The 26878-nt window shown below is 46.9% G+C and overlaps 2 protein-coding genes across 4 annotated transcripts in view; one reads left to right on the top strand and one right to left on the bottom strand.

Moving 5' to 3' along the window:
- Positions 1-26878, top strand: part of LOC116849950 — a 416487-nt gene that overhangs the window by 20010 nt on the left and 369599 nt on the right. The gene's annotated exons all lie outside the window — the stretch shown is intronic.
- LOC116849943 overlaps positions 1-26878 on the bottom strand; it is a 336196-nt gene that overhangs the window by 194411 nt on the left and 114907 nt on the right. For all 3 annotated transcript variants that reach the window (XM_032827638.1, XM_032827637.1, XM_032827636.1), the window contains exon 3: positions 22535-22637. In XM_032827638.1, coding sequence (XP_032683529.1) covers positions 22535-22637 — 103 coding nt within the window. The remainder of the gene's footprint in view (positions 1-22534; positions 22638-26878) is intronic.

The following is a 26878-nucleotide window of genomic DNA, read 5'->3' as shown; positions in this document are numbered from 1 at the left end:
CTGTGGGAGGGTTCTGCTCAGTCAATTGTTATCCTCAACTGAGTTTTAACGCAGTTGAATGTTCAGGCGAATGTTATCGCGAATGTTATTACGGTAACAGAGATATCATTTCTCGTCAGCGAGTTTTTCCCTATTCAGTTATACGAATTGAAATTTTTTTCTGCGTACGGAAAAGTCAACCTAATGTAAAAGCACTAATATATGTACCTAACGCTGGATATTTTTATGATTTTACTGTTTAAATATGTATGTATTTCAACTTTCAGCATAGAATATCTATGTATATGCTGAATATATGCATGTATTACACGTTGAAAGTATTCGTATGTAACCAAAGTATTGAGAAAGTCCAGTGTTAGGTACGTGTCCAGGTGTTGGCACTCTTACCTTGTATTCCGATGAATTCGATTCACAATGAGGTGATCGCCGAGTTGACAAAGTGTGGTCGTGATGTGTCTTAAAAGAACGGATCGTCAAAGCGCGGTACTCTTATTTGTAATACGGTGCTAATTATCACTGTCGGGCGCAAGACTCGGGCGAAAGAAGCGGCGTTACTGTTACTAGACAGTTATTAACTGCGATCGACAGCGTACACCACTCAACGCTCCCCTTATGGCCGGTGCCTCCTCTGAAATTATGCGCCGACATTGGTGTAGCCTCGGTTTCCTTCGACCGAGGCGCGACTTATCCGAGGAAAGCGCGCGCTTTGATTCAGAATCTCGTTCAGGAACCTCTCACTTGCTGTTTGCGGTTAATCACATGATTTCTCGCTCGTTGCTTGTAAAACAAGCAAGAAGTATCCGAAGAATAATAAGAAAAAGTGTAGAAAGTCGTAGTTGCAAATTAATTGAGCGAAACAAGAGAAATTATTTCGCTTAATTCCTTGATTGAATTCAGTTAAATTTTTAATTTTTGTGAAATTTCTTAAAGCAGAGGAATTGAGAGGAGTGATAAAAAATTATTATTGGGACAATAATTAGCTGTGCGCATTTAATTATGTCTCAAATAAATTGAATTCAATCTTCAGTCTGTCGAGAAGATTCGAGAGATGACAGAATTGTGGGAGAATGAAATTATTGAGAAATTAATTGGTCACAAGTTAGTAAGAATTATTCGAGCAACCATTTCCCACGACTAATCGCTGCGCGTCCCACCTTGTCAAGTAGCACGAGGAATCCGAAAGCCATCCGAGACGTTTAACAGATGGCCGAAATGTTAGAACACTTTGGAACGTCTTTTCGACGTCTCCGCCGTGGACGTTCTGTGTTTTCCGGGTCGCCGTACGACAAACCCGCGTGCGCACCCTCGTCGGATGTCTCGACGGACAGTTGGATGGACAGACAAACGGACGTACGCCACTGTGCGACGAGATAGCGCGAACACAAACGGATCTCTGTCCGTGCCTATCCATAATACATGGCTCGAGCTACGATCTCTTGTTTTTGTCACTGCCGACTCGACGCGGCGCGCGAAGGGAGCGTAAAGAGGTCCTTCAAGTACTGTCATTCTCGTTCCTCCGCCTTCGTTTCTTCCCTCTTTTTTTTCTACACGCGTCGTCCTCGGCAAAACAAGTCCTCTCATTGTCGACGACGTGTGTCTACGACGCGTGTCCCGTTACAGGAGTGACTTTGCGTCGTGGCCGCCTCGTCCGGCGACTTCGATCGCCGGCCCGGTAACGCGAGAACCATGTTGTGATAGCACCCCCGCAGCACCCGTTCGCTCCGGTGTAAGTTACTCGGCAGTGAACACCCCTGGGGCCGGCAAACGGTGCGTAACTAACCTCACGCACGCTTCACGCATTGACGTGACCGCACACTGCCTCCATTCATAACCCGTGCACACGCCGCTCGTCCTCCTCGTCGTCGTCGTCACCATCATGTCCACCTCTTTGCTCGAGATCTCATGACGATGTCGGAATCGACGGAGATATGTGCGCAGACGCGATTATTTTTAGATTCTTATATTCTCATGTGAGAAGTAGCTATGTAAAGCCAAATTGTATTACCACGATTGCGCTCTCACACTCAAGAGGGAATGTTTGCACTGCAAGGGAACTGAAGTAGAGGCGCGAGGGAGACAAATTCTTCTTGCTTGTCGCTTACTCCAAGCTTATTTCGCGTATCGTAGACGAGCTCTTATCCTCCGCCGGACGGTGGAGAACGACCACGTGGTCCTGGAGAAATCGATCCCCGATCGTTTTTTTCCACGCCAGCCTTTCGTGGAAAGGGATTCGGCTAGTCGCGGGATTCCCGCGGTTGAGCGAGAATTTCCTGGGGGACCTGCACTCTGTCAAGGCGAGTTTATCCGCGTAGTGACGGGTCCCGCCAACGACGGTCTGTTTACACCGTAAAACCAGCGGCATGCGATCGAATAGCGGGTTATATTAGGTGTTGCGAAGTGGGTCGGTCTCGTGTGCTCCACTCGGAACGTCGGGACGCGATATACACATCGTCGGGTCGAAAAGTGCTACCTTCTTTTCGCAGCGCGTTAAAACATCGAGCGTAGAAACGGGCAGGGAAACGACGGAGAGGTACACATACTTTCTCTCTCTCCATTCCTCTCTCGTGCGAAGGACAGAAAGAGAGAAGCCCCTCTCCTTTGTACGCGACGATGTTAAAAATAATATTCGTTGACGTTCACAGAGCGCGGCGCGGCCTTAAAACACTTGACAATAAACGGCTGTTACAAAGTTGTTGTTCGTCCCCGCGATTCCGTTGATTCGCACAAACAGTTTGGAGAAAAAATTTTATGCCGAGCGCGCGCGCCCGCGCCGCAAGTGCGTTGCAAGACTCCAACGACACAGATATCGCCTATCTGTCATATCCAAAGAGAAATAGAAAGCGTGTGTGAGAGGGAGAGAGAGAGGGAGAAGCAATACGATTCAGTCGTTACGTTTTCGTAACACACGCGAGATGACAGCCGGCGACCGCGGGAGCCTGCTGTGTACTCGGATATGTCGGGATTATCGTGGTTATCGCGTCGAACATGGACATAATATTTTCTCGGCGGCCGTTGAAAAGTGTCGAGGAGGCAATAATAATTAATGTTAAGCGATACGAGTGACACAGACTGATCGATGTCATAGTCCGGTTGTCTCTGCCCGATAACCCCTTCTCGTGACATCGGTCCGCGTTATCATTTCCACGAATGCCCGCTGCACACCGAATTTTTTTCCCCGGCATGGATTTTCTACGAGCGCGAAGATACGCGGCACGTCCTCCTCTTTCTTCTCCTCCTCCTCCTCCCCCTCTTTTTCTCCTCCTCCTCCGTCCCTCACGTGTATTTCGCGCCACACAAATTCTACGCGCCGACGTTCCCTATCGATTTCTTTCGCGATGGCGAGCTCCGCGCATCTGTTCCTCCCCGCAAGAACCTCAGTCTCGGCAGCCTCGCGCGACCGTTTCTCCAAAGCGCTCTCTCGCTCGGTCAGAACTCTCTAGACGCGCCCGTGGGAAACCGGAATGCTGTAAATGATTATTACCGTCGTGACGCGGCGTCAACTAACAACAATGCAAATTTTTCGCGACAAAAGCTCCCGCGCCCGGACTTGGGAGAGCACGAGAGAGGCAGAAGGCGTTTTCCCATGACTCCGGATAAGGTAGATCGATAAGCGTGCAAATGCGCACACACAGGCGTACGTGATATCGCACGAGTGCTCGATCGATTCGATCTTGTGCGCATTGTATCACTTTCCACTCTCCCAAGAGCAGACGTGTATCAGTGGCGGAGCGAAACGATGAAATATAAGCTTCTTCTCGTCATAAAAGTTTTGGATCTGGATTATCACGCGTGTATTTTTCTGACAAATCGGGTAACTTGATTCTTCATAACTAAAATAAAGTAACCGGTGTACAGTGGGTCGCAAAATGGCTTAGACATCTCATAAACTTCAGAGCCGATGGTCTAATGAGAGAACTTATTTTTCAATAATTCGTTCTGTTATTAGATTATTAGCTATGCTATGAAGTTTATTGTGTCTAAACAATTTTGCGACCTACCGTACACAAGATTGTAGAACGTGCCTCGCAATTTCCACATCGGCATCCTCTTATTCACGGCAAGGGGGAGACGCGTCCGGATCTTAATTCACTGCGGTACATATTCCGCGGTCCTCGTTATTGGATTCCTCCTGATAATTCTGCCCTAAATCATCCCTGCCTCTCTCTCTCTCTCGCGCGCGCGCAGCGCTCCAGGAGGATGCCGGATTGGAAAGGGGCCTCTAATTTCGCGCTGGGTCTCTGCGGGGTCGTGGATTATGCAAGGGGCCAGCAAAGGGTTGATCCTCGAGGGACGCGTGCGTCGACGTGACACTACTTGGCCCGCTAATAGAATACCGCCTTTAGGTAAACGGTCGTTCAAACATCCCGAGATATATATACGACCGGCCAATTATCAGCCCCCGTGACCGACTCTCTTTCGTATATTTCGGATATTTCCCTTTCTTGTACTCTTTTGTTAATAAACGCGAGACGAAAGAACGAAGGAGGCGCGTTCATTATCGTGCCCCGAATAATTGTTTCAGCTCGCAGCTGAGCGCAAACTGAGCAGATAACAGAATCATTGTTGTGCTTCTCCGTGATTCTGTAGGGAGAACGATTACTACACGCGTCTCCGTGGAATTTCCTGAAGAGAAAAACAGCGAGAGAGAAAGAGATATATAACTCAAGACTTCCCGAGCCGAAATTTTGATATTACTTTTGGTCTTACTATTTTACTCAATACTTATTTTGACGCTAAAGAGAAATTTCGGATATCATCAAAGTCAAAGTAGGAGTAAATTAGAATTAAACTTACTTTGCTAACTTAACTCTTACTGCGTTGTAAAATTCAAAGTTTAGCATAGGGTTAAAATTTTGACTTGGAGGTTGGGTTTTCTGAATGAGTACTTACTGAAACGATTACTTACTGAAACGATATACAAATTTTCAAGAACAATTTCTTTCTATCAAGAATATCGAATAATATCTGACAATTTTAAGATTCCCGATAAGCTCCGTGTAGATGCATATCGATTCGACAACAACGCCTGTTAACTCGTAATTGCAGGCGCGTGAAACGATGGTATGGTTGATAAATACTTGATTGACGATATACGAGCGATCTTACAAAAGTTGCGAGACGTCTCGATCACATCTCGAACATTTTCAATAGTTAATTGAAACAATGCGTGCAGTTCGATATAAAGTTGAAATTCGATATGAGATTGAAGCTGGCGGACTGACTCGCGACGCTAATAGGCGCTGAGAAAGTTAAAGTATTTCAAGTGAATTTCTCCATATCCCTGAGAGTTCTGTAGTCTTTCTTAAGACATCTAAATTATCGGCGGGAAGTCTCTTCATCCTCGGTTACTACGATTTGTGGCCGTAAAGTTGTGACAATCTTGATCATCGGATGAAAGCGACCGCGTGCGCGAAAGTAGATAACACGCTCGTCAAAATCTTATTTTTACCGTTTGCGAGACGTATCCATCCGTGAAGGACGATGGCCCGCGAGGACCGAAAGTCCAAGTGAGGATAAGACTCGATCGCGCCGCGGTAATGGAGAGTTAATAATCCTAGGACCACGCGGATCTCGCCGGACGCGAAAGTTCCTCGTCGTGCTCGGACACGGAGAGCCGGTCGCTTTTACCCACGGGCCTCTCGATCTTCCGTGGCAATGTGGACATCTCGCGAGTATCGAGTAAGTATCCAGCGCCGAAGTTGTTATGACAGTCAGCGGCGGGCCATCCATCACCGAGATTCGGTCTCGGCGGGCCGACCGCGGACCAACTTATCCAATATTTAAGGTTTTGTCCCTCGCGGGGCCAGCTGATATATCACTCGCATTAATATATATTTGCGGGGGAGATAACTCCGGTTAGAGCTCGACGTGGCCGAGCGGAATGAGGGCGGCGGCGGGGCGACCGGCAGACAAGAATACGGAAGACATATAAATGTCGGCGGAGATTCTCGCAGTCACCTCGAGGAATGGATACGACTATTTATCGCGAAATATCACCAGAGCACGGGGAACCGGCTGTTCGACGTGAGAAAGAGAGAGAGAGAGAGAGAGAAAGAGAGAGAGAAAAGACAAGAGAGGGGGAGCGAGAAACGCGTCTTCCTTCGAGACGATCGATATCGCGTTCCTCGCGCTCGGGAATTAGGAGAGTTCGAGAGTCCTCGCGAGAATGTCAGATCGGACCGCGATATGCCGCAATAGCTTTTTCAGCGCTTAAGGAGTCGTCGCTGATAACGCGGCTGTTTCGCAGAATTATTCGCCCGGCCGATAATACAAAGTTTCTTATGCACGCTCGAGCCGGGCCGGGCGGGACGGCATGGTGCGGGCCGAAATGCTCGCGCGATGTCAATCTGCAAGAGCCGTCGCGCGCGTACTTCCGAACGTGTAATTACGGGAACCGTTTCTCTTTAGCGTCCCGCTTTATTTCTCGCAGCGCCTCGTTTCGCGCTTATCTGCCGCGCGAAATCTCCTCGCCGGAGTTACGGATGGATACAACTGCCATTTGCGCTGATCCATATGGTTCTGTGGAGGCCGGTCGCGTTACTTTTGCAAGGTAAAAGCAAGCGTGAGGCCCACTGCACTGAGGAGAAAAGAAGAGAAAAAATGGGATTATAGTTATTTTAGTCCCAAGCATATTTTTTGCTTGTTCTAACATGTAAATGCTGGTAGTGTGACACGTACATAAGGTTGCTATCATAGTAAAATTTAATTAAAACATGGCCTTTTTGATACAAATTTTTCTAGTAATTATTCCTCTCTGTGGTTATGATTACAAATGTCAAACATTTTTTTCTCAGTATGCGCGTACACAATTCGAGCTGCGTGTAAAGAAAGTGACTCGCGTTCGTTCGGTAATTAACATTTCCTCGACCGCGTTTCATTGCCCCGCACCACTCTCTTCTTCAAGGAGGACGCGAGTGAAATTCTTCAATTAACTCTCTCGGATAAGAGATACACATTTTCGATGAATGTGGAAATCATGCTGGCGATGGTCGAGGAGATATTGCAGAGTCTCAAGGCTCGTGCGGATTCTGAAAATTTTCTCGTGTCGAAGAGTTGCGAGAGCTCCTCCTCCTCCCGGTGGCTGCATGAAAAATTTATCCCCTACGACACGTGTAACTGCTCGCGGTAACCGATTAATCTCGTCGTACCTTTCTGATACAACGCGTGGAAGTCCCCCGAGAGAAGTAAGCGCTTCGTTCAGCTTATCGTTAACGGCATAGCGGTGCATATACATACGCACAAATGAACATACACACTATTACACTGATAAATAATTCTGTTTTAAATGAGAGAGAAAGAGAGAGGGAGGGGGGAGGAGGAGAGAGCGTTGTAACGCACAGTGGACGCGAACTCGCTCGCGCGAACTTTGAACGAACTCGAGGGTCACTCCAAGTTCTTGCTAATTACAAGCACGTTGCGCGGAGCGTGGCACGAGCCGACGCGACGTCCTCATCCATCTTAGTAAATTCCTAGCTGCGACCGTCGCGGGCTCCAATCTGCTGGCAAGGATACACCGTCTGTGATTCGCGAGACTTAATATAATTACACGAACGCCGTGATGCAGTTGATTTCGAGTGAAATAGCACCGCGGAGAAACGAGGAATACACGATGACGGCGGTCTCGAAAATCTTTTCTATTCTCAAAAATGGAAAAGTCTGCGATTCTCATAGGCGCGAAATATTTTCTATGATTAAAATAACGATACATTTATTTAGTAAATTACAAACATAATTCATATTAGTACACAAAGAGAAATATATTTAAGAAATAAAACATATTTACTTTGTCGGTAAAATATTTTTAAAAATAAAAAAATATACATTTTTTTACAATCTTAGCTTTTTATGAAGACAATTGTTTATTGTTCTAATTTCTGAAATTCCAAATAAAAAATTTTTAGATGCCTCAAATAAAAAATTTTGAAGAATATTATATCTGTATTTGAAGCTTAAGAATATCGGAAAAGTTTGCAGAAAAATTTCTATATATGCGTGGTTATTCATTCTGCGATGAATATAGTAAAATAAAGCAACATACATAAGTTTTGTATGTACAAGAAGTACGAGAAAGATAGCATAATTGTGTTAATGACAATAATCTCCGCGTTATCGATATTTTCTGAGTTCGTCATCGACTTCAGCAAGTAAAAGAATTTAAATTCAAGTAAATGTTATTAGAACACTCATCGAATATGTTTTTTTTTTCAAGTTTTAGATATTTTTTTTCTCTCAGAGTGTATGTGTTTTAAAAATATAGTATACAAGTGTATATATAATAGGATGTTTTTATTTATATTGTCATATAATATCAAAGACTGCTGTCGGAGTTGACGAGATCTGATCTCTTAGCGAAAGTTTAAGAAATCTGATATTTCGAGGGCCGGAAATTACAATAAAGTTCCTTAGTTTGTTTTAAATCACTATTAAACATCGTGGGTAACGGTGGCCCGGCTCAGCCATCAGGATGGCTATCTGCGATCGCCAAATTGAGGGTGTAACGCGGCTCCCGGTCCAATTACGTTGTCCATGAGACGTCGAAACATCCCGCGGCTCGTGACACGGCGCTTCCGTGTGCGCCCTTCCGCCTCGCACTCCATTCCCGCCCGCCCCTCTCGCAGAAGTGCAGTCTCATCGAAGAGGAAGGAACGAGACGACCGAGGGAGACTCGCGTATCGGGGCGTTCTTCGCGCCGCGCTCGATTCATCGCCGTTGACCTCGCGCGGTCGGTCCCCCGGCTCGGCGCAAACCTCGTTAAGGTCGAGGTCGTACGTCGAAAGAGAGCCCCGGACGCTAACGCTATAACGCGGCGCATACAAACGGCCGCTAATGGCGTGGATAGCTTTTGTTGTTTTTAATTAACCCTTTCTTTTAAGACGACCGGCGGGAGCGGTAAAACCATCGGAAGGGGCCGCCACCGCCGCCGCCTTCTCTCACCCCGGCGACGACGACGTGCTGCCGCCTCATCCCCGCCAGCTTCCCTTATATCCCTTTCCGCGGCCCTTTCGCGTCCCGCGGGGGATGTAAATATGCGGGGAATTGCACCTCGGAGACAGGCGAGCTTTTCTCGTTTACGAGCTACGACGAGGCAGCGCCTGCAATTAAACCTTCATCTAATTACCCCCGCGACCCGCCCCGGCTAATTGCCGACAGACCCGCGGGATCGACTGGAAAGCGATGCTCCACCTGTTCGCGAAACTTTTCTCCGGCTGATGGGAAACTCCTTGGGTACTAATTCCGCGGAGCGACGTTCTCGTGTAATTAACCCCGTGGTTTTATATCTCGGCGTATTTTCGTCGACCTCGAGAGCCGGAGACAGAGGGACAGGCGCGTTAGCGGTCTGAAAATATCATAATTAATCCCGCGTGATCGCGAGACAGTTTTGAATCCCGCGTAGAGGGAAGGTCGCTCGAAATCCAAGGTTGGAATGTGCTTCGAACGTGATCGCTTCGCGAGAATAATATTACGAAAAACGTCTCTTGTACGTCGTAGAAATTTTTCCGAAAGATCACATTCGTAACTGTAAAAATGCACCATTATTGTTGGTTCGATCGGCTAGGATATGTTATATCGTTCGAAACGTGCAAAGGAATTGCGGGAATTTATCTTTGGACGTGTGGTGAATTTTTAGATATTGTCACGTTAAGAATGCTCTCTAAAGTACAATCAATGTATTCTTCTCTGAAATACTACACTTATAGTTTAATTTGATAGTTTAATCATAAGTATAACACTACAATTAGTAAGATCTCACTGCTTGAATCAGTTAATTATATATATATATATATATATATACACAGAGTGTCTCACACTCTCCTCCGAGCATTTTGTAGAGACGTAGAACAGGTTGAAGTGAACATAAAAGTCCTATACCGTTTTGTGATATTCGCAATAATTATCGAGATATTAATTGTAGAAAACTTGTAAATGATCATGCAGAATATGGTAAATGAGTTATAGTAGCGACGACTGCCGTCGTGTACTTATATTTTAGGTCAAATTGAACAAAAAAGTCCTCTACAATTTTCCAAATAATCACATAGATTTTTAATTATTAATTAAAGAAGATTATTGCACGATTTGCGTGATAATGCACTCATCTTCTTTAATTAATAATTAAAAATTTATGTGATTATTTGCAAAATGATAGAGGACTTTTTTGTTCAATTTGACCTAAAGTATAAGTACACGATGGCAATCGTCACTATTATAACTCATTTACCATATCTTGCATGATCATTCACAAATTTTCTACAATTAATATCTCGATAATTATTGCGAATATCGTAAAACGGTATAGGACTTTTATATTCACCTCAACCTACATCTGTTCTACATCACCACAAAATGCCCGGAGGAGAGTGTAAGACACTTTGTGTGTGTGTGTGTGTGTGTGTGTGTGTGTGTGTGTGTGTGTATATAGCGATTATTTTCATTTTATTGATACATTTCGTGAGCATAGATAGTGTCATTGCACGCAAGGTGCGTGGAAGCCGTCAATTTCGTCGTCACAAGCGCAAAAACTAACGAATTCATTTATCACAGATCTTGCACAGAGTGAGATCTTACTTGTATTTGCCAAAATCAATGAGAAATACGATGAAGCAATAAAGTTTCCGCCGAAAATCAGTGTATATTCACTGATTATTGTGGTGAATCCGTCATCCTTTTGCTGGTTCAATCGGAAACATTGTTACTGATTCACTTTAAGTGTGTTTAAATAAGCTATTGATTAAAAAATTTCTATATATATAATCTGCGTAAATTACTAATGAGGATAAATAATCTGCGTAAATTACTAATTAAAATAAATAATCTGAGTGAATTGCTGAGACTATTGCTGTGATATATAAATCTTCGTGCCCTGAGTACGTCCCGGCCGCGCGATGCAGTCACGGTATATTATTGGAGGAAAATTCTCTCCGTGCGTAAAACGAGCGTGCCAAACTTTCAATAAGGCCCGTCGGGCACATCAGTCGCGGCCGTAATCGCGGCGCACCTCCGCGACGTTCGTTCCCGAGGACGTTGCCGCTGTCGCTGGTGCTTGCGAACGAAGAGGACGAGAAGACGCGACGACGAGGAGGTCCCCCCGGCGAGGAGGACGCCCGGACGTCGGCGCTTTGTCGCGGTCACGGGGCTGTCAATCACCGGCGATAGGAGGCGACACATTAATCTCACGGAGACCCCGTTGACCGCATCCTCTCCTCTCGTTCTCTGCGGTCTCGTGCTGCACTCGGCAGCCGCACAATCGTGCCCTTCGTCCCCTCTCGCCCGTTAACAGCGCTTTGTTCCGAAATCGTTCGTTCGTTCGCTTTCGTAAGATGACGCGACGATGAGTCTTTGACGATGAGAATTCTGACGCTCTCGCGATTGCTTGATCTTTGTTGCTATCGACGCGATTGTCCTTATTGATTTATGAAGATGGACGAGATACTCTCTCCCTCTTTCAGGCTGATATTTATGGCTCGATTTTATATTTAGAATTGTCTCAAGTTTATTTCAAATAGCCCTTGTAGCCAGTGAGATGATCCATACAGTATCTGAAGGTGAACTTAAGACGATCTTAAATATACGATCTGATTGTGACCACCGCTCTAAATATCTTGGAGTGAAATTTCACACGAAAAATAAACGTAGCTGAATCATTTTCCACTCGTATACAAAAGAAACACATACAGCATTCAAATACATGTTATTTCAAGTATTTCACAAGTTCATACATCCATAAATCACAAGTGCATCATGAGCATCATATTTATTCGAAATACATTCTGAATCCTAGTAAATTTAGCTTTTCATATGGAGTCAGAATCCGCTATGAACATTTATCTTTGCGATTCTGAGGACAATATTCTCATGATCGATTTGAGTGAATTCTCACTCGTTTTCTGTGAAATTCCGCTTCAAGGACCTCAGAGAGTAAAATCCGACGAGGGGGATGCGCATCTCGTGTCATTCCACGAAAAAATAATCGCCGATTCCGGCGGTGAGCCAGCTTCTGTCGAGAAGACGCTTCCTCGATCTCCTCTCAGGAAGGCGAGGGTGTTTTCGGCCTCGACAGGCCGATCACGAACAGCGACGCTTGCAAAAACTGACCGCGACTGACAAATGCGCGAGGAGGAGCTGCCGGACGTCTTTACGGATGAAAAACGGACGCCGGGGTTATCCGCGTTATTAAGTGGAAGTGGTTTCTCGGAAGAATGGCGCCATTTGTTTGCCCCGATATCGCGGAGACTAATCCGCGTTTCGCTAGACAGAACCAGACGCTGCGGAGGTGTCGGCCGCTCATTTTTTTGTTCCTCAATGCGAGCTTACATGCGGCCGATTCGTGTTTCAATACCCGACAATGCGTTGCGCAAATTCGCGGCGTTGAGAGCACTCACGCCGGGAACAATGCAAATTGGTGCTGTAGACACCTCAAGTAGCGTAGGTAGTCGCAGTCGCTTCTTACACGAAACAATATTGCGAATTTGATAAATCAGGAATCGCGAAATTCGCACTACGTTACACGAAGAATATTATAGTTTCTCTTTCGTACAATTTCTTTTCAATCTTACTATATGTCTGATAGTCCATATATAATATATAATAGACTTCGCAAAGTCCATCTTGCTAAGAAACATAGTAAATTTCACTAGCAATAAAACCTAGCAAGTGTTTTAATGATGCGTTTTAATTCTCAAAGTATGAAATGAAAAGAATTATTGCAGAATGTTAATTTATTCTCCGGCTACAAAATCCTACAGTAACTCTTACTGTAAAATCCTGCCCAAGCAACCGGGGCAACCGATGACACGCTCGACGTCACTCGGCTTCAACCCTTCTCCCTTTCCTCCGGATTTGAGCCGCGGCGGAAGAGTTTCTCGTGATCTCAGCCGAGGATAAAGTTAACGGACGCCGGTGAAACCGGTCATTAGGCAAATGGAAGTCGAAGTCGCGGCCGAACGTTAAATCACGGCGCGTCAAATGGCTGTATGGAAAATGAGGGGCCCGAGTATCCGCGCAGCGAGGACTCCACGAGAAGCCGGGAAGCACTTGCGCTCAACGGCGTATTATCTCGCACGTTCGAATTTCAGGGCAAGTCGCCAAAGCGGGAGTAAACCCGGCGAGATTTATCGCCCTTGTTCGTGGAGGAGACGCGTCGTCCTCTCCCCCTTGGCCGGTCGCCCCCCCGCGAGCGGGCGGGCGCGCGACACAACCCGTCCGTCGATTCGGGGCGGCCACCCAGCCGGCCGATCGCATCGCGATAAATGCATTATTTAATTACCGTGAGTAATTACCGATTATTACACGGCGCGGTGGCCGCCATTAATTACACGAACGAACGCGGCCGAAACGTTCGTTACGCAGCACTCTTTAATCGACCCTGCGACTCTCCCCGTCCCTTCCCGTTGCGTCGCGTCGCGTCACGCTGCACTTCCGCAATGAGACCGCGCTCTCGCCTTTCGTTCGTCCGTCGATCATACAATCGATCGATCACGGCACCGATTACGCGTGGCATTCTCGGCGAGGCCGTGCGCGCTAGCGCGCGATATCGCGCTCGTTAATCTCGCGGGAAAGCGCGGGTTCGCGCAGGCAGTTCACCGGGATTTTTCGAGATTCGCGGCTGGCATTGCTGAAAGCACTTCCCCCTTGCCTTTATCTATTGCTCTTTCTCTTTCTTTCTCTCTCTCTCTCGTTTACGCCTGTCCTCGGCTTTGGCCTTTTCGCTGCGGTGCGAGAATTCGTCGAGCCTCTGGAGCCGCGAGGCGCCCACGAGAACGACTTTCTCTCGCAAGCTTGCTCTTCGCGAGATAATTCGACGTTATCTCGCGAGGGTAAATAAACGCGCATCCATCCAGGGCCACGCTAATAGATTCCCCCAGGACGCTGTATATCTCGGGATAAATGCCTCCCTCAGCGACACCGTTCATCATAACCGAAGTTGGACGGGCTAGGGCGGCTAACGGGGGGACAGCGAGTTGGCGGGCGAAGGGTAGTGAGGTAAGGACAAGGGGTCGGCACGATAAAGAGAGAAACGGTGTAGATAAGAGGACTCGACAATCCGTGCCGCGTCCGAGGTGGTAATCAAGGATCCCCTCCTCATCCTTCGACCAAGACGAAGGAAGGCGGGGTGAAGTATACGGTTCGCTTGACGGAGGACGAGAGACAAATAACGCTCGACTTGGTTAGATCGAGGTGCCCGCGAATGTACATTAATCTGTATCAGCCGGCGCCATCAATATTTAATCCTAATCCCGGGAATTGCCGCGCGCGCGGATCCACACCACGATGCGTCAATGGGACGCGCGGATGCCCTTAGGTTGCGTCACACCCCTGCGCGTCTCGTCCCTTCGAGAATTCTCGCTGACCTCGGTTTAACGCGCCGAGAGTTCGCGACTCGTATCGTCGACGTCTTATCTCTCTATGATTACGAGTCTCTCGAGATACAATAATTCTCATGAAATTACAATCCGACAGCTACTCACACAACTTTGTCAGCTGTTATTTAAACAACAGACTTTTCATACACACACAAGAGATCGCGCAACTTCGCAATTGGCAATTCCATGACCAACTCTTAATCGGCCTTAACCCGGGTCTTAATCTCGAGATATCGACCTTCAAAATCGCAACACAACCAAAAAAATCGGGACTTTTTTATTGATATGTCAAATTATAAAATATATAGGCATATTTTATATATAGGCATATATAGGTATATTTTGGCATATTAATTCTTAAAATAGATAGGTTGTATAAATCAGATACACGTAGGTAACCCAGTAAACACCAATTAATATTACACCAATGTTATAATTTCTCGTTCAACAATGTAGATATTACATAACAGTCGCGTCATATTGCATTTGCATTGTTGGGTAGAAAATTGCAGCAGTGGTGCGTTACTGATAGCCGATGTTTACTAGACGAGTAAAATGTTTATTTATCATTAGGTCAATATCAAACAAAACGTCAATATCAAACTTTTACTACTTTTTAATATAAGTTATTAGTCCCCCAATATTAGACTGATAAAATTCTTTAAATTAAATAAAAAAGTGATTATCAACGGAATATATAAAAGCAATGAAAAATCAATATAAATTACACGTTCTCCTCTCATCACACAAATAATATATAATAAAAAAATTTAATATTATTTCGCGTTATGTGCGATAAATCGGGACAAATGACGTCTAGTGTTTTTTTTGGGACCTCGAGATCTACCGAGTCGACAATCGGGCTTTCATATTTCCGCAAGATTCGGGACGGTCACCCTAGTCGGTGCATTTCGCTCACGATAACCGACGACGGATTATTTCGAACATGTTTGCGATTTCGAGCGACGTTTCCGTCGCGCGAGCCAACGCCGGCCGCATTCGGAGAGGCGTCGCGACGTCGGCAGGGCACGACGTCGCGCGTGTCGTCGTTACGCGGCCGGCCAGGCGAAAATGGCCTGTGTGCCAGAAAGTCGCGGATAAGTTAAACAGCGGCCGAGGTACCGAGGCGTCGTAAAGCGCCGCGGCGCCTCCGTGTTTACGCGGGCGACGTCGAGGCCCACCAACCGCGTCCGTCGGCCCCCTCGCGTCCCGTCCCTCCTCCTTCCGACACGCGTGTTCGGGATATCGGCCGGTCTTGCTCTCGCCGAGCCACCCTTCCTCGTCGCGCCGCTCTCTTTCGAGGACGCGGCTTCTCCCGCTTATTCCGCATCTATTTTCGTGCGCGTGACAAATCTGTATGCTCGCTGGATTTATCGAGCGACACTCCGGCCCGCGGCCCATATGGCAGAGCCCGGCAGCTATTTCCGTCGGCCGATGCACTTTGCTCGCCTTCGACAAGTGTTACCACCTATCGACGAGATAATCGCCGGGAGTGCGAATTCACGGCGGCCTTTCAGGTTAATTCCGCGTACACTCGTAAAACCACGAGGCTCGTAATGATAAGCGACGCAGACCTGCTTATTTGCACGAAGGGTGCAAAATTAACAATCAGTCGGAGACTGCCATATTCGAATATGTCTCGGAGATTTGCGAGTACAAATTGCTAGGAGAAACGGAAATTCTTAAACTATCGTCGGTAATGCAGTCTTTCAGTTTCACAAAGTTTAAAAACTTGTCGATAGGCTTGCGGTAATTTGTGTGTCGACCAAGAAAAGCATCCGATAGTCGTGAAAATGAGCGTTGCATTTCGATCTTTATATACTGGTACATCGTATTATATAGTTTGGATTTTACTAAAAAAAAAACTTTGCATTTCTAAAAAAGAATAAAAGTTACAAAAGTCTCAATCGATCCAACTAGGCAGAATTGCATAAAAAAGAATTAGGAACTAAAATTGGCTCTTTAATGGAGGCTGATGGTATATCGAGGGTTAAAGAGATTCTAGGAATCACTGAATAGGTCGATTCGGACCAGCGTTTCTCTATCTTCGGCTCGAGCGCCTTTTCGCCACGGTAGTGCTTCATCCGTCTCTCGAGCGCAGTACGGTGTCGATCTCCGCACACGCTCCGCGAAATTAGCGAGTTATCTTCGGCACTCGGGCACTCGTTAATGGATCCGTGTTGCGACGTCGCGACGGCGACGGCGAGGTCTTGCGCTGCAGAATACGGCGATGATGAGACAATGACGCGACGCGGCGGGGCGGACGCGCGTCACACTCGCTGGAATTTCAAAGAGTTCCAAGAGGAGGACCTCGTCATCTTTCTTTCGGCCCGCCAAACCGGACGATGATTTACGAGCGTGTATTCCGTCGCGGGAATTTGTCAGTCCGTATCTTGGCGCTGCCTATAGGTGTTCTCTCGCCCGCCCGATATCGATCTTCTTTTTACGCGTATATACACAAACACACGCGCGCACATACATACGCGCGATAGTACACGCACAGATGTATAAATTGAAGCCCGGACGAGCTAGAGAAAGAGAGAGAGACAGATAGATGAGACGAGACGAGCGTGAAAGGCCGTGGTCTTTCGTTCCCTTCGCGCCGAGAAAAAGTAAGTCTTAATAAAGTCGGGACGAGATAAATTGGTACATTAGCATCTCGGTTGTGATTCATGGTGACGTTTCCTAGGCGAGGGTGGGGAGAGAGGGGGCGGTGGCGGATCGGGAGGGTGGTCGGGAACGGCTGTGATATATCGCCATTAGCATCGGTTTCGTATTAGAACAAATAGGCCCGTGTTTTAGGCTCTAAAAGGCGCGACTCGACGCTCTTAATGGCGCGTAATGCACCCCACGAGCTCCTTCCCCGTTCGCCATGGAAGCATTAATGAAACGCGCTCGCGTTATGAACGTCATTACGGTGACGCGAACATCTCGCTGATTCATCGAAATGTTCTCGTCTTAGGAGACTTAGAGTTCTGTAAAAGATAAATTGATGACAACGAGCGTCAACGTCTGTTGAGTTACGGACCAAGGAGTTGTAATGTTTTTCAGTTTGATTTTCAGAACAGGTGACAGCCCGATCGCTCTGATGATTTTCATCTATTCCAAACATTGGTTGCGTACAGTAGAAAAAGCTCGCAAAGTTTGCGACAAAGTAAGCTTTGCAACTATTGTGCAATTCGTGAATCTGATTGGTACATGCTGTTAGATCTAGCCAAGATTAAGATCATACACCGACCAGATTCACGGATTTTGTGGATAGTTACAAAGGAACTTTCTCTGCTGAACGTAGTTATTAGAAAGAAAATGTGTTGAAATTTTTATGTTGCCGACTATATGGAATATTGTAATACTCAAGATCAGAATATTATACGAATGCACGCGTATTAAGTGCAATGTAAGGAAGACGATCGGGAGGACAAAATTGACGTTTTAAATGATTTGTATCGTAATCGGCGGTTGTGGATCTTCAAGATGCACCAATTTTAGTCGCTGAAGAGCAATTAGGGGGACTAGACAGGTCCGTTTCGAGCGAGAAGAGATAAGGATCTCGAAGGACCAATTCCGCCAAAGTCGCGCGCGTTGTAATTAAAATCCGAATAGTCGTAACGAAGGATTCGGATAAATAATAGCGAGTGCGTGTCTCGCGAAATGGAAGTAAATCATCCCCCGCCGCCGGTGGAGCCTGGTCACAGGCCGACGTGAAACAAAGACGACGGGGGGCGAGCGCAACCCCCGCTCATTCGGTTGGCCGGTCGGTCGGTCGGTCGGTCGCCGTAATTCACAGTTTGGTGGCGCGTTTATTAACGGCGGCGCGCGTCACTCCGGGCTACGCCTTTTTAATGATTTATCGTGCACGCGCCGAGACGTATCCCTTTTGCTCGGGCCAAAGTTCGACGTCTTCCTCGCGGGGCCCCGCGGGGCCCTTTTGCCTTCACCTTCCGCCAGCTGCCGATCGTGAGAGGTGCAGATGGAGGCGCAGATGTTGCGTTTCAACCCTGTCACCGTTCGTAACTGCATAGTTCCTCTTCTGCTCGACTCTCTCTCACTCTTTCTTTCTCTCTCGTCAGCAGAGAGCCCGGACCGACCGTCGTCTTCTGGCTCCTTTTTTCGCATTAGGCGAAACGTGAAATGGGGATATCCTTGGTTGTTCTGTTGACTCTCGGGATAGAATCTAACTAAACATAGTTTCGTAGACGGGAAGGAGGAGATATCTTGGGAACAACAGCGACCCTCTCCCTTGTTCACGGGAGACTTGATAAATCGCGAGTGATCAATAATAATTGCGCGATCGAATGGCCGCGTGACCGATGATACGTAAGGCGTACGCTATGTAAGGCGGTGTATCAATTGCCCGAGATTGAGAAATCAAGGATTAATCACCGTAGACGGAAGTGCTGCTTATTTATCTGCTTTTCTTTCTCCTTTTGCTTCGGAGCGTCCATCTCGGGCGATATCGAGCGAGACGCGTTGTCCGATCGGCACGCGATACTAATCGCATCTGTCAACGCGAGTTTAGCGAGAGATCGCGATCGGCTCTTAGCGCGATCGTTGGAACGAAAGATAGAGTAAGGAGAGCGAAAGAAAAAGGGAGCCTCTCGCATGGATACGCCGGGCCAGGTAATAAAGGATACTACTCATTATCGACGGAGCGTAATCGATGGCTTTATGACTCGAGTTCCGCCGCGATATACACGCCCGGCACGCTAAAAAGACGCACGGTAAACCGAATACTGGACAGACGATCGTGCGCGCGCGGTGAAAAACGTTTAATTGGACTAGATTGTGGACGACCGACCGACCGGCGAACATCGAGATGACCGGTTCGCGCAGGCACGTAAAGTATTGAAGGCGAACTTCGGAAAACTCTCTTGCCTCTCGCGCACTCTACGGGTGTACGCTAAATTGCTCGGCCGTATATTACCAGGAAGGGCGTTGGAATTTAGAGTACGTACGCGCGTATCCTCTTATCGCCGAGGTTACGCCGCGGTGGAAAGAGAGTCCCTATATACTTCGACATCGAGGCTTTAATCGCGTAACTGTACCCCCGTGCTGCCCGTTCTAACCCTTCATTAGATGCGCATCTACTTTCCGCGATTTTTACCAAACGACGAGAGAGAGAGAGAGAAAGAGAGAGAGAGAGGGGGAAGAAGGGAATTCTATCGTGCGGACATTGTATGTACGTACATAAAACGCGGCTTAAGTTAATCCGCGTGTAATGGTCTCGCAAGGTTACTCCTCGATCGTTGCCGATGGTGATGGCGCGTGCGCTTCATTGCAACCCGGCGCCCGGAGGTGCTCCTTTTTGGATCTAATCGAAGGACGAGATTGCGTCCCGCGGTCGCGACCGTTTATGCGGATTTTCGTCGGCTAGTCGTCGATAAGCTTGAAAGAATTGGACGACTTTTCTTCTGAAACGACTCGAGAAGCAACTTTCAAGATTTTTTCGTGGACTCTTGCTCGACGTATGAGATCCTTCTCGCTGAAATTCTTGGCAAATGACTTGCATTTAAAATGAATATCTAAAACACATATTTTGTCGGAGACAAAAATCTTTATCATCGATAAAGTTAGCTTAAGGAATGAAGTTAAAACGATAGACGGTGATTAAATTATACATTAATATCCATAATTCTGGTTCTCATGGACTGACTGACCCTAAGTCGAAGTTTTAGCTTTACTTCGACCTAAACTGTCCAACATCTGTATATTCTGAAGGATTAAAGTATGTTCAATACACATAAAAACTGAAGTCCTATTTAGCGCCTCTAAATGGTAGAAAATGCATAAAATGCCACTTGTAGTTCTAAAAAATATCTCTCAGTAAAGTTAGTGGATTAAATGGAGTCAAAAGAGGTTGACTATAGGCTTTAGGGTATCAAAGTAGACGTTAAATGGAATATTGAGGTTGAAAGTAGCATCGAAGTTTCGACTCGGGACGTTTGAATACCAAAAGAGAGCCATTTATATTATGCGCTAAGAGATATCTGCCGCGCAGAACGGGCTTCGAGCGATTCGCATGCACGTGCGCACGATAACGCATCTCGCGAGTACGGGCGAGCCGGGAAGCCGTCTTGTTAAAAACTCGAGGGATTTTCGGGCGAGGAACGGGCGGAGGATCATTAGCGTCGGGCCGGATTCATCGCTCATACGCGAGTTCCCGATGAAAACTGCATGGAGAGTGGCGGCCCTCAAAAAGACAGACACGTCCCGTCGATATAAATAAAGTATCGAAGGGATGGACACACTTCGGGCTCTCGTCCGACACAACGACGAGCCAAATGAAAAATGCCGAGACGGCCGATCAATGTAAATATATTCATGACGTGGGGTGGCCGAGGCGCGGCCACAGGGATGTCGGGATACATATATACATGCGCGCGTGTGTACCGCGGGGTTTTATAGGATGGGGTTCGTCTCGATGGCACTTGGACGGCACATAATTCACTCTTTGGCAGCTCATTACAATTTAAAAAGGCCTTTGTCAGTGCACTACTCGTGATTTCGTTCACGTCGCCGCGCCGTCCGGTGGCAGCTAACAATCCTCTCTCCGCCTAGTTCCACGCTTGACACAGCAATCGAGGCACTTGACTCTACTTCTCGCCGGAATCAAGGGGAATTAAAAGGCGCAAGTTAAATACCGATGCCTGGACACTGATAACGCTGGTATCTAAGACTTGTCCAGCGGACAATCTTATCGTTTTGGTGTTTCAGTGCGAGTATTTCTTACAACTTTTAACGTATAATATATGTGTTCAATGTATGTACATGTATTTTCAATATTAAAAGCTTAAATATTCATATTTAATGACCGAAACGATAAATGTCCAGAGTTAGATGTTATTAGTGTCCAAGCATTGGTACTTTTACTCTGCGCCATTAATCGAACACGCTAGTCGAATTCGGAATTCCATTTGCGCGATATGCAAAATTCGTGAGATAAACGACGCCGAGCAATCATCAAAATGGCAATTAGCTGCTGTGTTGCAAACGCCAATTTCTCGTCGGAAACGAACGCGACTAGTCCAGGTCGCGCGCGATACGCCAACGGAATCGTTGCTTTTTTTCACTCACCCGTCGATGTTCCCATCGCCGACACCGGGCAAAGATCACGGGGCTGCTAATAACCGGCTGTTACACGCTCGTTGCGATTACGCACTCGAGGCCGCGTGCAAAACTTACGCAAAATAAGTGGCGCAGGCGCATTAGTCGGGGGAGGGTGGCGGGCGAGCTGGCGATAAATGCGTGTACGGCTGCTCGAATATCTCGTCGATTATGCACCTCGCCTTAACGCGTTACGTTAATCGCTCTAATCCGCCTTCGACGAGTAGCACACCGCCGGTGCGAGCAGGACCCAATTGCTCTCCGCGAAAATAATCACCGCGCTCGCCGCTCACGCAACGCCTTTTTGCGCAACGAAGCGCTCGCAAGCTCGAGACACCTTTTGTTCCGCGGGAACGGCGAGGAGAAGAGAAAGAATGCAAGCGCGTCCCCGCGGGACCGGGGGCGGAAGGAAGCCCGAAATTGATATGTATTCCATGCCGCGCCGCGTCCAATCTATCGCGGGTCAGGCGGGCGGAATTTTAAACGCGCGGCTTGACGCGTGTGCGTGAACGCGTGTGTACTAGCGAGGGTACGTGTGTGCACGCGTGTCGAGATAGCTCCTGACGATGTCGGGGTGGCGACCGGCTGGAGGAGATCGGCCGGCCGATCACCTTCGCACACATTCGAGAGGAACTTACGAGGGCATAAAGTATTCCCGGAGTCTCATATCGTCGGACATACGCGCGTACATCCGTGCGTGTACTGTGAGTGTGTGCGCGCGGGTTTCTACAAAGAGATGGCGCACGGCCGCGATGCCCAACGAGGGGTGGGCGGTGGTCATCGTCGGAAAATTGAATTTCGTCCCTGAGGGCCCGTCGGATGAAGTATGCTGACAGTCGGAAAATTTGCGTTTAACCGCGCGGTCACGCGACACCAGGCGCGGCCGGAATATCTCCGGGAAAATCTTCCCGCGATATCGTTTTTCCCGGTCGTTCCACGCCCCTCATTTCTGTTTTTATTTCTCGACAGAGATGTGCGCGGATGAAAAGCGCGGATTCGAAATATCGTATCGAGCGCGCGTTACACATCGGAGGTTAGATAGGTGGGTCGTATCGACAATTCGGACTTACCGTGAGGCACCCAGCCGTGGTGGCAGTTCTCGCAGTAGCGCAGGTGACGTTTCCCCGGCGTGAAGGACTCGCAGGAGCAGCCGTTCACCGTGCACCGGATCGACTGAAACCGAACACAAGCGCACTGCGATAAGCGCGAGGCTGTCAAAATCGCCGAAGTTACTCTTTAAATTTCTTGGAGTGAAATTTCACTCGCAAAGTCAAGTGAGCATCGAATCACTCAAGAATTCAAGTGATTTTTCAGTCACGTAGAGTGAATTCTTCGACTCTCTGGGTCGTCGAGAGTGAATGCACTGAAAAAAAGACACTTGAACATTTATTTGCGGGATATGAAGTTTATTCGCAGAAATAAATTTTATTTCACAAAAATGAACTTTATTTCATAGAAATAGATTTTACTTCACAGAAATGCACTTTATGTCCCGCAAACAAATTTTCAAGTATTTTTCTCTTAGTCTATCTTCATTCAAAATAGAAGAGTATCAATCTGATGTACTCCCACTGTCAGAGAGATATATTCACTCTAATCGATTGAAATAGTTATTCTCGTGAAGTTACAGAATCCACCCTAAGCTTGAATGAGACGTTTACTCTTGCCATTTCGAGTGGCAGCATTTTGTACTATATACCTTTGTATATATACCTTTTATTTATTTCGAGTGAGATTTCATTCCAAGGAATTCCCGAGCTGAATTTTAGCTCTACTTTCGACCTAAATTTTCTAACATCTGTCTATTCTGAAGGATCAGTGTATATTTAATATAAATGGAAACTAATGTCCTACTCCTTAGCGCCTCTAAACGCCAGAAAACGTACAAAGTACCGCTTGCAGGTCCCAAAGAGAACCTTTCGGCAAAGTTTGTAGATTAAATAGAATCAAAAGCAGTTGATATAGGCTCTGGAGTAGATAAAAGTAGACGTTAAATGGAATAGAATCAAAAGAGGTTGATACAGGCTTTAGAGCAGATAAGCCTCAAAGTAGACATTAAATGGAATATTAAAGTCGAAAGTAAGATCAAAATTTCGACTAGGATTAGAAGAGGCAAGAGACAGAAAATATCGTGTAAAATTCGTTACGTACACAGCGAATACTTTTCTTTCCTTTGTGTGTACGACAAGGAATTTTTATTCTTCCCCGTTAATTAATTTTAATTATATAATGAGATATTGTACACGTGTATGACGAAGTGAAAAACAACCGTGGGTTTGACATGGTTTAAAAAACGATTGCCACAGGCGAAAGCGAGAAATGGGAGGCGTAGGGGAGGGGTGTCCTGGTGTTTTGAGTGACCGTTTTGCGTAACGCCACCCCGGAGGGAGCTCGTAAGAGACAGGCTCGTCGGATTTTAAGGAACCGTGAATATTTTCCACCCTTCGGCGCGAAATTAAACCCCTGGGAGCCGCCATCCAATACCGCCCCTGGCGCGAAAGGAGCCGACCTCACGTATCGGTATTACTTTATATATACGCGCGCGAGCGCGGTAGAAAACTTTATTCTCTCCGCGCTGCTGCAAGTTACCTGCCACTAGCTTATACGTATCTACGCCGAAGAGATATCGACGTATCCCGTCGCCACCGTTGCTGCGTCGTATCGAGAGTAGAGACAGAGAGAGAGAGAGAGAGAGAGAGAGAGAGAGAGAGAGAGACACGAAGGGCGTCCCCGCCTCTCTCTCTCTCCCTCTCGCGTCTATTATAGATCCGAAAGTTCGGCCGCGAGCAACACGAATTTGCACTAGGAAACTTCGGCCCGCAATTATCGCGCTGATGCGCCTTCGCCAGGCGACCGAGATTTTGCGCGCTTTTGCGCTCTCGTGTCGTGATATTGCCGATCCGTTTATATATCGCTACGCTCTGCAGAGCGCGCCGCAACTTCAATGTGTTTTATTAAACGTCAAAGCGACTAACACGACCACGTATAGCTCTACCCCTCGACTTTACCTTTGTACATGTTTTCGCCGCGAAATATCCGCGCGTCGTAAAAAATTAATTCGATACTTTCCGGTTGTGGATATTTTTTTAACGTAAATAAATTTGCGTTCCCCCTCCCCTTCTCTCTTTATCTCCGGTGATGATCCGCGTGCGTCTTCCGTAGCGCGGCGGTATGAGAAACGCAATTTGCCGGGGGAGACGCCACCCCCGGCGACGTTCGCGCGAGTAATAATTTGGAATCAGGGGCAGTTCCGGGCCGCCGACGCCGCCGGCTTCTCCTGCGTTTCCTCGTAAAAACGGCAGCGCGTTTATAAGAAGGCGAGAAAGGGCCGCGGGGGAGTGAAAAAAGTTGTTCCGCGCGGGGGTGTAGACGCCGACGCGCACAGTTGTGTGTCGTCATAACGCCGTTACGGCGTTACAGCGGCGTTAATATAAAGACAAATGAAGCGACGCGCCACCGTGCACGCTGCCTCCCCGCCCCTTCGGCCATGTGTCTTTATACAGACAGTATCCCGTGCCACCGTATCAGCCGGGAATCTTCTGTCGCGCGGGCGAGGCACGCGTGCAGGCGACGCCAGCGACAATACTTTGGCAAGCGGGGAATTTTATTAGCCTCGCGGCGGGGTTATTCATTCGGGAGAACGGCGACAGATTCAACGGCGATATTAGCGGGGCCGTCGCTTGGAAGGGAGCATCGTGCAGGGATGAAATCGGCGCGGGGTGCCGTGTCTCGGCGGTGTGAGACTTCCCGATAACTTCCCGAGGAACTCGACGCGAATTTTCCCCGTTTTAACCCCTTCAGTGTTTCTCATCCAGTTCTCTATTAGAGACTTGGGGATATCATTAATATCGTTTCGAGTTAAAAATAAAAATTATTATTATATATAATTGTTGGATTTTATTTATTATTGGGAGTTTTAATTTCAAATAATCAATGAAAGTGATAATAACCGGGAATCAGGGTCGGCTAAAAGATCTGGAGAAATTTCGGCATTCCTCTCGTGCACTTTCTTGTTAAAAAATATCGCTCCTGAGATTGCATTCTGTCTGTTATGCGATTGAATGTCGGGGGAACGTTTGGTTTTTATGATCTCTTTTCTGTCCTAATTTTGTAAGAGTTTGTTCCCTTCTGATATCTTCGTCGCCAACTACGTCGATCCTGTTTCCCCACGTTGCAAAACAACGACGGGGGCACCGCCTCGTATCGTTTGTTATTTATAAAAATCCTCCCCTCCCCTCCGCGTTTCCTAGAATAAACTCACTAGAATATTTATAAGTAAAAGCTCAGTCGCGCGTGCGCTCTCGAAAGTCGCGTTATCGATATCGTGCATAACACTTCCTGGATCTTTCACTTCCGTCGGGCGCTGTCATTCTATTTGTCTTGCGAGCGTGATAAATAGCCTGACCTCGCGATGACGAATGTCATTTCTCGGATTACATACAAGGGAGGTGTGTCGATCGTTCGTTCCCTCGTTCGTTCGCTCATTCACTCGCCGCGGCGACTTCTTTTCCCCCCGCGATATTCCGAGCCAAGTTCTCCGAGTTCCCTTAAGGACATTCGAGCCGAAGCGTTTAGCCCACGTGCCCCGGCAAGTCTGACCAATGTGTGTTGCATTGTATGCATTATAAGCGTAGCGGGTTCCCGTGTAACGGACCGTTCGAGCGGAAAATAGGCGATTCCTAGTCGCGGAATAAATCGACTCACACCACGCAGTCCATTTTTAAATTATTCACGGTCCAAGTTTGGTGCGCGCACGCAGCTCTCCAGCGCTCTCGGGCGCCAGCTATTTCCTCTTCCCTTTTTTCAGCAGGCACATCTCGACATTCGATACGCGAATGAAATGTCGAGCGAATAAAAATGCATTTTCTCTATGTGTTTTGAAGTACCTTCTTGATAGATTAGAGATGTTTTAAAGTATCTTCTTAATAGATTAGATGTATACTGAAAAACCTTCATCATAGACAGGTAGTTCAAGAATTACGTGATCTCGATTATACAGTTAAACGAAAAAAAAAAAAATAGAATATGAACAAATCGTGTTTGTTCTTTCCGTTCAGTAAAGTCGAAGGATCGCGTTGAGTCAGTCGAAAATTTTGTTGGGTACGATTTTCCTTTTCGATGAACCAGGTAAACCAGCGTTGAGTGCGCATTGGCTAAAGTAATCGGCAAATCGATAATCAAAATTAATTAATCGTCATGTATCAAGTTGATAAGCAATCTGTTTCCGTTGAGTGTGACCAAATGAAAATTTGACTCAAGGATTGAACCGCGGAATTCTTTCACACAGAAAAATCTCATTTTAATGCTAAGAAAAACGATTTACTTTCCTACTTTTAAGTAATGGATATTTTCAGAAAAGAATATTTTTTTGATAGTAGTCTTCAAATATATTTATTAAAAATTTTAGAAAGAAA

This window comes from Odontomachus brunneus, unplaced genomic scaffold (assembly GCF_010583005.1).
Source record: "Odontomachus brunneus isolate Ranch 3 - 2012 unplaced genomic scaffold, Obru_v1 Obru_scaffold_129, whole genome shotgun sequence".
Classification (NCBI taxonomy): Eukaryota; Metazoa; Arthropoda; class Insecta; order Hymenoptera; family Formicidae; genus Odontomachus; species Odontomachus brunneus.
The sequence above is the reverse complement of the archived record's forward strand: the minus strand, read 5'-3'. Positions and strand labels throughout refer to the sequence as shown.